The sequence below is a fragment of the Rhinolophus hipposideros genome (assembly GCF_964194185.1).
Source record: "Rhinolophus hipposideros genome assembly, chromosome: 19".
In the NCBI taxonomy this organism is placed as follows: domain Eukaryota; kingdom Metazoa; phylum Chordata; class Mammalia; order Chiroptera; family Rhinolophidae; genus Rhinolophus; species Rhinolophus hipposideros.
Window position 1 is genome coordinate 40,542,183 of NC_138065.1, and position 12,684 is coordinate 40,554,866.

The window sequence follows — 12,684 nt, forward strand, 5'->3', positions numbered from 1 at the left end:
ATATCTATAACAATCTAGTTTAAGTTGATAGCAACTTAAGTTTGATCCCATTATAAAGCTCAACATCATTACTGTTCTCCCATTTCCACTTTTTGTTTCTGATATCACATTTTACATCTTTTTATCTTGTATAATCCTCAGCTATTGTAATCATAATTATTTTTACTATTTTCGTCTTTTAACCTTCATATTAGCTTTATAAGTAATTAATTCACAATCTTTACTATGTAATTACCTTTCCAGTGAGATTTAACCTTATCTTCCATGTGTGTTCTTGTTACAATTAGAAAATTTTTTTGAACAGAGGTCATAGAAAAGTTTTATAAGAAGTACTAGTGAAAATCTATAGGACATTTTTTGTGTTAACCTTTCTTCATAGGCTTGTAGTGAGAAAGTAAAAAAAATATTTATGAAAATATTAAGATTTTGAAATAATTTGTTTTTGTTATTTATAAAATTATATTATTGTTATACTATTTTTATTTTTTAATTATTACAATTAAAAATTTATTTTTTTACCATTCCTCCTAAGGGATAATGGGACTACAATGGGCAAAACATCTCGGAAATGCAGTCAAGGTTACAATTAATGACTTGAATGAAAACTCGGTGACATTGATTCAGGAAAACTGCCATTTAAACAAATTGAAAGTGGTGGTGGACAGTAAGGAAAAGGAAGAGAGTGAGGATATTCTTGAAGAAGGAGAGGAAAACCTTGGTAATATTAAGGTGACCAAAATGGATGCCAATGTGCTGATGCATTTGAGATCTTTTGATTTCATGTAAGTGAAATACATTTGCTGTGTGACTTTCTAAACTGACTTGGATTTTTTGGCGGGAGGGCGTTAAAAATTAAGAGTTTGTTGTAGCTGTTTATTTCAGTTAATTGGTTTTTTGTTGTTTTTTTTGTTTTTAGCATTGGCCCAAAGAATGTAATAAGAACATTTTCCAGCATTTGAAATAAAATGCCTGGGCATGACCATTTTCCTCTAAGCCTCATTTATTTTTACATGTCTAACATATCATACGATCATTTTATTACTTACTTTAAAAAAATAATTATGTATTTAAAATAGATATGGAAAGTACTTTTGAACCCATGGAATTTTATCAGAAATAACGACAGTCGTCTCATTTTGGTTACTGGTATGATTTTAAATATGTCTAATTCTTTCTGATTTTAGACACCTAGACCCCTTTGGAACATCAGTGAACTATCTAGATTCTGCATTCAGAAACATAAGAAATCTTGGCATAGTATCAGTGACTTCTACAGATATCAGTTCTTTATATGCCAAGGCACAGCATGTTGCCCGGCGTCACTACGGATGTAACATTGTCCGAACTGAATATTACAAGGAACTAGCAGCCAGGATTGTTGTAGCTGCCGTGGCAAGGTACCAAATTGCCAACAGTGTACTTAGTATGTTTGTGTATATGATAAAAATAGATACAAGAAGACATGCTTTATTTCAGTTTTCAACATACGCACAAAATAAAAATTCTGTATGCCATATCTATAATCTTGATTTGTTTGGTAATCTTATGTTGTATCTTTTAGAATTTGATTTAAAAGTTAAAAGCCTGTGCCTAAAATAGTCTATTTACTCTCTGACTAAAAATGTTACTAAAATAATTAAAGTAGTAAGAAAGAAAAGATAAAAAATGTAAGTTAATTTCAAATCAGTTATTTTAATAATGTAAGGTAGATAGGGAAAAGATTGTTTTTAGATTTAGAAACAATCATTGTTTTGTCTATTTTATCTAATCTTTACGTAACTAAATCATAAAAATGATGGCTTATTAACTTGATTCTGCAAAATGATCTTGCCTACAAAAAAAAGTTACCTTTCTCCTCAGGATTTGTAAACAGTTGGAGAAAGGAAGACTTTTTTTGAGCACCCATTTTATTCAGAATATTATGCTAGAAGAATAATATAATAATAAAATATAAATGGAAATTGGGAGTATAGATAATGATCAGCCAGCTCACTCACTAGCCTCAACATAGTTTCACAGCATTTAGATTGAAATTCCTACCTCAGCATAAATATAGATTATTATACTTCATAGACTAACATACCTTAAGGGTTACTCCTAATTAATTGAAAACTCTGTTGTTCAGTTTATACACACCAAGGACCGACCTGTACATATTAAAATGTTTACAAAATCAAGTTAGTACATACGAGCTAAGTTTAGTGTGTAACTGCAGAGGGAAATCTAAGTACATAAATGGTGTGTCAGGTAGAATTTAATCCAAGTCTGTAAAATTAATAGTGTCAAGGACTTTGACTATTCATTTCACTGAATATTCAGCAGCAAGTATACTAACCTGCATGTAGTTGGTACTCAATAAACATACATTGTTTGGAAGAAGCTTTTATAGAAAAAATAGATAAAAAGGAAGAAAAGTGGTGGCCATGACAAGAAAGAGACATTGAAAACCAGAGAATATAGTCAGTCCTATTGGGAGGATATCCTAAGGGAAAATGTCATAACTGAAGAAGACCCTGCCAAGCATCCTTTATTTCCTGTGTTTCAATTTGTGTAAAAGTTATAGTAATGATCTTGTAAAAGCACTACTACTAAGAATTGAATTTTCCTTATTTTCTCTTAACCCACCCATCATTTTTACTGTCGAGGTTAGTACTGTAAGTATAATAACAAATAAAGGAAAATGATAAACACCCAAAATAACTGAAAAATGTTTTTATGTTTTTTCCAGAGCTGCAGCTCGGTGTAACAAAGGCATAGAAGTACTGTTTGCAGTGGCCCTGGAACATTTTGTATTGGTCGTTGTGCGAGTTTTGAGGGGACCTACTTCTGCAGATGAAACTGCCAAGAAGATTCAGTATCTGATCCATTGTCAGTGGTGTGAAGAGAGAATTTTTCAGAAGGACGGTAATATGGTAGAAGGTAAATTCAAGTTTCTTTTGACTGTATATTGCATTTAATTTATGCATAAGCCTCCAATGAATAAGTCTTTATCACACCCCTAATTATACATATTGTCCTTTGATTTTAAAGATTACAGTGCTAACTTTATTTCCTATACTGGATTTCCTTTCATCAACAGACAAGACATTCGTGTGAGTTTATTAAAGTTATTTACTCATGCTATGCAATATATGCTCTCTAGCCTTTCCCCCTTTATTGAAATATCTAGAAATAACTTAGTTTCCATGTCACTAATTTTAAGAACATAAGTCAAATTACCTCTTTATCTAGGCCATTTTAAATCATTAGTTTTACAAAAATAATTTTCATGTTTCTGGCTGAATATAAAATCCATCAGTTGTAAAATTCATTAAACATTTAGTGAGCCTCTACTATCTGCCAGGCCTGGGTATCAAGGAAAAAGCTGTGTCTTATACCCTCATAAGCTGTTTCTATTGTTCTTTTCTAGGATATAGAAACAGTTGCCCATTGTTTTCTGTTATGTTATTGGCATTTTTTAATACGGATTTTTAAGAACTTTTTATATATTAGACTTTAACCCTTGTGATATGAGTTACAAATATTTCTTCTCATTTGTCACTTGTGTTTGCAAATCTGTTTTTTAACCTTGGATGCAGAAGTTTTTCATTGTTGCTGTTGTAAAGTTAATCAAACTTCGATTGTGTGTTCTGGATTTTGTCTATAGTTAGAAAGAGCTTTCCTATTGCTAACTTATTCAAGGTAGGTTACATTTTATTGAAAGTTCACCTCCACTGATTTGAGAATACCATCTCTTTCTTATTCTAAAGTCTCACATGTATTTGAATTTGTTTCTGTTCTTATTTTCTATTCTGTTCCAGTGTCTGGATGTCTATTTACATAACTCTACCTCACTGTTTTGACTACAGAAAATTTTTGGTGGTGTTTAATATCTGTTAAGGCAATCATTCCTCAAAGGTCAATTTTCAGAGTGTTCCTAATACTGGGTCTTTTTTTCTTAATAAAAAAGTAAATAGACTGGTTGGTAGTTTATTTTGATCACATTAAATGAAGGAGGATGATATTGTTGTGGTTTAGAAGCTTCCTAAGAACCTAGTATGCATTTTATTTGTACTTTTACCACAGTGTTAACTGATAGTGGGAATGGACGGCATCCTGTCATGTTCCTTATTATTTCCAACTGGCGCTTTCTGATTCAAGCATGAATCTGAGATACCTATCGTTTCTCATGTTAAGAAAGTAGCCTTCATTTCCAGTTTTATTGTATTTTATTAAGATGCTGAATTGTACAATGTTTTTTCAGCATATGTAGATTGATTATATGGTATTTCACATGATTATATGGTATTTCTCCTTAGATCTATTAATTTGATTAACTGTAATAAAACTTCCCAGTATTGAACATTCTGACTTTGTAGAATAAACTATTTTGTCAGGAAGTGTTCTCTTAATATGGATTCTATTTGCTAATGTTTTTAAAGATTTTTGTGTCAATATTCCTAAGTGAGATGGCATATGGTTTTCCTTCTTTTGGTTGGGTTTTGGAATCGGTTTAAACTCCCTTCAAAAAGAATTTGGAACTTTTCCTTTTTTTTCAATGCTTGGGAACAGTTTAACTAGCATCAGAATTATTTGTTCATTAAAGGTTTAGCAGTATTCACTTAGCTTTTCTAATTTATTTAAATAGTGAGCCAAGTCTAATGACTCCTTTTAATTTCCATGGTTTCTGTGGTTATACTGTCCATGTTTTTTAAATTTTTAATATTTGTTCTTTTGCCTTTTTTCTTGAGTACATTAGATATTGCTTTATTCTGCTATTATTTATTATCTTAATGTTTACTTTTGTAGTAGTATGTATATATATATATATATATGTATATATATATATACACACACACAGTATATATTTCTGTAATTTAGATTTATCGGTTTTAATATACTTTGGATTTTTGGTATCATAAATGAGGTAATCGGCCTCCCATTTTCCATAACTAATCTTTGATCATTAAACCGTTTCTGTTACTACAATATATAACATTTATATTCTGCCAGTATAATCTGTACACTAAATAAATTCAGTGCTCATCGTCAGTCTTTGCCATAATTTCTCCAATCATTTCATAGATGGCTAAATTTAACTTGATGAGTTTAGTCAAGAGGGTTCATGGGGAAAATACTCCTTGATTTCATGCATGTTTAGAGCTCACTGTTCATAGCCTTTATAACTGAAGTTTACAGAGTTTCTTTTAGTACCTTGTAGAAGTTCTACTGTCTGCTATTACTGAATATTATTGTAAATTTTCCTTCTTTCATGTGACATGATCATTTTGCAGTGATCAAAATGATGATTTTGTTTGCCCAAAGGAATATTTATTTTTGAAATCTAGTAACTTTATATCCTTTTAGGATCAGTGTTTCTAGATCATGGTGTACCCTTTCATCACGTAGTTTCAAATATTTTATTTCAAGAAAGTTTTCCTAAATGTGTATTTAATTCTGAGTTTTGTCTTATCGTTGTACTATTACGCCTGTGCTAGACCTTCTCAACCGGTCTTCTTTATCATTTTATCTCTAAAACTGTCCATGTAGATTTCTAATTGTATTTTCTTCATGTGTCAGTCCTTTTATCATTATGTGGTATTTCTTGTCCGAAAGTATTATCTGATATTAATACAAACACCACTCTTACAGTTACTATTTGCATACTATATTTTTCTCATCTTTTTACTTTCAATCTGAGTGTTTTATTGGATCTTGCTTTTTTATCCACTCTGGTCATTTCTGCTTTTGATGAATGTTTAGACCATCATATTTCATGTAATTGTTAAAATAGTTGGCTTTATGTTTCGTCTGTTCCTCTGATCCTTTGTTGCCTTCTTTAGTGTTAAACCTATTTCTAGTGTGTCATTTTAATTCCACTGTTGATTTTTTAGCTGTATATTTTCTTAATGGTTTTAGGGATTACAATGTATACCTTTGACTTATCTTGATCTCTCTCAGGTTAATGTTGAGGTAAGACTGGCAAAATCTAGCAAGTTTGCGCTAATATAGTTCTATTTTCCTCTTCCCTCCTGTGCAATTTTTGTCTTGCATTAATTACATTTATATAGACCTAATTCAAAAATACATTTATTTTTTTAAATACATAATCTTATGATTTTTCAAATAAATTAAGACAAAAAATAGATAACAACACACACACACACTTATAGCCATGTTTTATAGTTACCCACATCATTGCCTTTTATTTTGTTCTGTCATGGTAGCTCTCAAATGTCGTTGGTTGTCCACACTGAAAACTGTTTGAAACACTTGGAGCAGGGCTTATAAACTGATGGATTTTATTGTAATGAGAAGGCATGAGTGTGCCTTTTCACTAGGAGACCCCCACCCTCACCATGCCAATAAATATATATAGGTCTTTTCTCTTGCATTACTGTTTTTCTAGAGAGAAATCTTCCATTCTTCTATCAGCTCTCCAGGAGCCGTATTGGGAAAGGAGACCAGAAAGGTCTTACCATTTATACATTCTTTTACTTAATTCCTCTTTTTATCCATCTCCTCACCCTCAGCTGTGACTAATGCCCCTTGTTCCAGATCCTCGATGGTTCAACTTCACCCAAGATTAACTTCATTTTGGGGGATGGGGAAGACACAGAAGCCTGACTGTGGGTATTAGAGAAGATGAACCAGGAGTCTTAATTGAACCCCTTATTTTCTAACAAGTCCTCTTTTTGCAGTACCACCCTATACCCATCTTCAGAGACACCAGTACCTTCAATTCTCAGGGTTTCTCGGGTCCCACAACACCAGTGGGCTTGCTGTTTTGTTGGTAACCCGTCTTATCTATTTCAGGTTTAGGCTTTAGCTTTCTCTGGCCTGAAAAATCAGTTATCCTCTTGTCCCGCTCATCATCTTTTGTTACCTCCTCTCCCTTTTTATTTATCCTGGGGTTTGATTTGCTCTTATCTTAATGCTTTAAGAGACAGCATTGATAAAATACGTACATGTTCAATTCATTGCATTTAAGTAGAAGTCTCGAAATATTTTTTAATTCCTCACCTGAAATTGCCTTCATAGCCTTTATACTAATGACATGGAAATACTAGTTTTCTTTCTTTATCCCTTCATTTTTTGCTGCTGGTAACTTGAAATGATAGCCCTGACACCTCAGAGAGGGAATTTACTGATGTTGACCTAGCACTGAGAAATCCTAGGCAAGGGACTTGGGAAAAGATATAGGTCTGCATGATAGGAGCATTTTACCAAGTGCATCAAGAAACAAACTATTACAAATTCATGTGTGTGCTGCCTGCCTCTGGTAAGTGGGTATAACTGACAGTCATAAACGTAAGTCACCCCCATTTGAGTAATACTGACTATAGTATTTGTAATTTGGTTATTCCAGCGAAGACTTCTTGAATATATTCATACAATGTTTGAACAACATAGTTCTCAACAAAGGTAGTGTAGATGATAACCCCACCTTCCTTTAGAGTTAAATAATACTGGAAAAGTAAACCTAGGAAAAACAGTGAAGGAAGCCTTTAAGTAAACCTAAAATGAGATCTCACAACTGCATTATGCCATTTAATTGCATTGAGTAACAGTGATTATCGGATAACAAGAAGCTATATATGTATGTCCCTGCCACCATAGTCCTGGGTTCAGCATATATCAAGGACTCACTGATCAGATCAGGCCATTCGAATAAAGTGAATGATTCACCGAGGAATAGCCTGGAGGAAGTTAGTTGGAGAGAGTCTGATTTAAAATGACTACTCTGGGCTTTAAATGCACATGGTAGAACATTGCCCCATTTTGGAAACTAAGAATAGTGCTAGTACCTCCCCAATTTCCTTGTGATCATATCAAGCCTCTCTCATTACACTTTAAACAGAATTAGATTCTTCTAGCCTACATTCTGGGGCTGATTATGAATCAGGCCTAGGAAATAATTTATTTTCTTCCCAATTACAGAAATGTCTTTATTTTGGTGAGATGTTGGTTATATTTGTCAAAATTCATTAACGTTTTCACATAAAATGTATACATTTTGCATGTAAATTATACCCGAGTTGATTTTAAAATATGGATATCTAGAGGATTTTACAAGACTTTCTCCTACATAAGTTATTTCATATAGTGACTAAAAGTAAATTATGCCTCTGATAAGCTGTTTGACATGGATTTCTAGTCTCTCTTGAGCTTTAATCCTCTGATCTGTGTAATTGAGATTTTAACAGTACCTACTTCAGATTTATAAGGATTAAACTTTTTAAATGTATAAAAAAGCACAATACCTGGCATATAGTAGATCCTCAATATATAGTAGCTGCAAATTATTCTTACTATAACAATTACTACTATTTACACTGTCATTTCTCCTTTAATTTTTTTTATCTTTTCACAGAAAACCCATATAGACAGCTGCCTTGTAACTGTCATGGAAGCATGCCTGGAAAGACAGCAATAGAACTTGGACCCCTATGGTATGTGCCCAAGCATAATAAATATATTCAAAATTGATATATTGATTTGTTTGCTGACTTCTGGTGATGCATGGTAACAGACAAGCAATTTTGATTCAGTTTTTTTAAGTCTAGGCAAATAAATATGACTCTTCTATCACTATGAACCTGAGGCATTTTCAGATTTTTCTATACTCTCAAGTTTGTGAGTATAGAACTCCCAAGTCCTAAGAGGCAGTGGAATTAAAGAGAAGCCTAGTTGATTTGCATGAGGCATTTTTCAGTAGATAATTATAGAACTAGGGTGTGATTGTAAAGTGATCATAACTTTTTATAGAAGAGTTAACTAATATAAAAGGTCTTCGAGGAATTAGTTTTAAGTATGAAGGGCATATGAAAGTAAGTGTCTGCTTTAGTTTTAGGGAAAGTTTAGACAGGACTTAATTGCGAGTTTTTAATGTATATGTGCTTTTGCATCGTTAATAACTAGAGATTTATAACAGCATTGTGACAAGAATCACTGCAGTTTTCTACCTCATTAATTTACAAGGTCAAAATTTAGCCATTACTAACCTAAAAATTCACCCAAATGGTAAATATGTGCTGATGCCCGTTATTTTATCTTTATCCCATGTAAATACCCTGAGATTAAAAATGACTTAGCCAGACCTTCTAGTACTCGCTTACCTGTGTCGTCTGTTACATGTTGATACTACTCACTGATCTCAGAACTAAGGAAATTAATTATTCTTCACAGGTTGCTGGATCCAGAAGAAAGATCTAGCCCAACTCCCTCATTTTACAGATGATAAAATTATGGCACCGTGTTTTTAAATGCTGGCTAAAACTGACCCGTGAAATTTAGTTAGTAGGTCAGGCAGGGCAAGAACTCAGGTTTCCCAAGACTGAGTTCTAAACCATGGCTTACGATTTCCTCACTGAAAGCCATGGTCATTTCTTAACTGTCATCCAGAATCTCTCTCCCCTTGACCACCTCCAATTCAAATTCTACATCCTCTTTGAAGTCTCTCCTTTGGGCTTCAACTCAGAGTATTTCTAAATTTCCTTTTAGTAAATCTTACATTGATCACTCATTTGACACTTTAAAATCTTATCTTTTCACATATATTTGCTAACACTAATAGCTACCATTTATTAAAGACATACTTTGTAGGAGGGATTTTCCGTGTGCTAATTCCAATAACAACTCTGTGAGAGGTTTTATTTTCCATTTCATGATGAGAAGTTGAGACTCAAAAGCAGTAATTACTCAAAATCACATAGCTAGTAGTAAATGGGGGAGCCAGGATGGGAATCCAGGTTTATCTGACTCACAATTTCATATTCTGTGCATTATACCTGTGATTCTCAAATTAAAAGGGAAGCATGTCAGACTCACTGCCGGGCCATTTCTTAACGACCTCACCACCCACCACATGTAATTTTCATGTATCTCCTTCTGCCCCAACTTACCCCACCATTTACACACTGAAATAATAATTTCCTGTTACTGATAGGATGTGCCTGGTGACATCCTCTGCATTATACTGTGTCTGGATACTGTCTAGGTTTATAGGCTTCTATAGGGTAAGCACTGTATTTGGTATATCCTCCGCACCTCTGCGTACCTACCCCAGGGCTGTAACACCTTATGAAGGCTCAATAAATTCTTGTTGATCTACAGTGAATGAAATTTCCTTCACTAGTTTAGAGAACTGACATGATAAAATAGAAAATAAACAATTTTAAATTAAATCCTAAATTCTTTTTAATTTCAGTATGTTATCTACCCTGTAATTAATTATTTTAGTTGTGGTTAAATTATGGAGACTTTTCTAAGACTATTAATATTTCTCACACCCAGTTCCTTGTGTTTTCTTTTTTTCAGGTCAAGTTCCCTGTTCCATACTGGATTTCTCAAAAGAATGCTATTTGAATCTCTTCACCATGGTTTAGACGACATTCAGACCCTAATAAAGACTTTAATCTTTGAGTCAGAGTGTACTCCTCAAAGTCAGTTTTCAGTTCATGCACCTTCGAGTCTCAACAAGCAAGGTAACTAACTGAACACTAACTTACTAGGTTACAAATCAATCAAAAATATTCTTTATCTTTGATGTTATAATCAAAAGCAGTATAAGTAGTGTGCTTTAAGTAAATCCCGAGTCTAACCATAATGTGGTTAACTTTTATTTTTAATTGGATACTTTTCTTCTGTTTGATATTCAGGGCCTAACATGAATAATGGTTTTATTAGATATAAGTACATATTTTTAAATTTTAAAGTACTAAAAGTCTGTTATGATTTTATTACCCTATTTCTGCTTTCTAGAAAGAGAAACCTCAGGTAATTTTGAGTAGTGTAACTCAAATTTTTGGTAATATCCATTGAGACACAGAAGCTAGATTTATACTTACCATTCAGTAAAACTAAGTTTTTCTCTTTTTCTCGAGTGTAAATAGGCTTTTGTAGTTTTATCTGGCCATTGACCTAAGGGTGGGCTTCATTTCTCTTAAGTCATTAGAAGCAGCAGCTATTGCAGAGTTAAAAGTGTAATTCTTGCCCTGTTTTTGCCACAGAATCTGTTATGTATATTCAAAAACTGTGTGGCAATAATTTAATAAGCTTTCATTGAAACTTTGAATTGTTACTTAATGTCATCCTGTAGACTATTTTGTGATTCCCATTTTTTATTTTAGAAGAATATGGTGCATTTACTAAAACTACAGATGACACACCAGATAATTACGTTGCACAAGGTATGTGTGTATGTGTACCTATGTATGTATCAGTGCAAAAAGGCAGCAGAAGGGTAGGAAGAGACTGCTTCGGTAGCCTACTTCAAAATGCATTTTTATCATATTAAGCTAACAACATAACTGTAGGAAAACTTGTTTATCTGGCATTTGCACAGTTCAGAACTTCTATTAACATGTACTTTGTTCCCATCTTTAATATATGGTGATGCCTTTGAAAGACCTATAAGATCTTGAACCATGTGAACCAAAATCAGATCAAATTACGTTTGATAAAGTTATAGAGTTGATTCAATTTTATTCTTAATTCTTTTAAACTTTCTCAGCATATGATGTGTAGCAATTCCACTGATTAACCAGAAGACCTACTCTCGCCATAAGTATTATATGGCCTTTCTTATAATTTGGGATGTGTGTATACTTTAAAATCTAGCTGCATGTAGGCATTGAAAATTCGTATCAAAAGGGTGTTAAGATAGACGTGTATGTCAGTGCCTTAATGTCTAAGGTTTTTTTGTTTTGCTTTTTAAAAGACAACTTTAAATTCTAAGTGTGTTTCAAATACAGGTGAAAAAGAATAGACAGTATTAAGGTTGAAAGAGGAGAGGATTATAAGCTATAATCTTGTATTAGTTGGTCAACATTTTAGTATTGCTCTTCAAAGAAAGAAAACTTCCACTGTTAATAGCATGCTGTTTAATAACGACTGCATGCGCGAACAGTCATGTTCCTTTGGCATCTTCAGCTAATTTGCTAACAAATTACTTAAAATGATTTATTCTACTTAATTTCTGTCAAAGGGAATAAAAAGGCACTATGGTATACTATAAAGAGCATTAGAGATTTAAGAACATCCTTCTACTTCTTTGGGTTGTGTAACCTTGGCCGGGTTTTGTGTTCATTGAAAACATACAAATATTGGCATTCAGGAGAGAGTACAAGTATAAAAATAGAAGGACATTACCCCAGGAATTTAGAATATAATCTGGGAAGAAAGGATTTACAAACATAGAAAACTTCCATATGTGAAACAATGAAACTGCAAACTCTGACTAGTATAGTATTGACAGTAATGAAATCTGTGAGGTAGGTGATTGGCCCAGAATTCATAAATAGCTTTCTACAAAAGATGGAAATGTTGAGGATTGTCGTTGAAGATGGTAGAAAGGGAGTTCTGACTCAGCAAACAGTTAAGAAAATTACATCAGTAAAGGATAGTAAAAATATCAAGAATATTCTTGCAAGAGGAGTGCTCTTAGAATTAAGATTAAAATGGTGAACATCAGTGGATTTAGACTTGAGATAGCAATATAGATGTAAAAATACTTGGTTCATAATTTTTCAGAGAATGCTAACTTTGTTTGTGTTGTATATGTGTTTCAGGAAAAAGAAAAGGTAATGAAACCACCACAAATTTAGCAAAGAAGCAAAAGACTGATGTCAGTTCTGAACACCCTCCCTTCTATTACAACATCCACAGACACAGCATTAAGGGGATGAATATGCCCAAGTAAGT

The 12,684-nt window shown here is 33.0% G+C and overlaps 1 protein-coding gene across 1 annotated transcript in view; it reads left to right on the forward strand.

Annotated features, from left to right (window-relative positions):
• TRMT1L (tRNA methyltransferase 1L) overlaps positions 1–12,684 on the forward strand; it is a 30,588-nt gene that overhangs the window by 15,685 nt on the left and 2,219 nt on the right. The window contains exons 8-14 of the mRNA XM_081025200.1: positions 533–782; positions 1,185–1,397; positions 2,729–2,919; positions 8,354–8,432; positions 10,300–10,466; positions 11,112–11,171; positions 12,552–12,678. Coding sequence (XP_080881326.1) covers positions 533–782; positions 1,185–1,397; positions 2,729–2,919; positions 8,354–8,432; positions 10,300–10,466; positions 11,112–11,171; positions 12,552–12,678 — 1,087 coding nt within the window. The remainder of the gene's footprint in view (positions 1–532; positions 783–1,184; positions 1,398–2,728; positions 2,920–8,353; positions 8,433–10,299; positions 10,467–11,111; positions 11,172–12,551; positions 12,679–12,684) is intronic.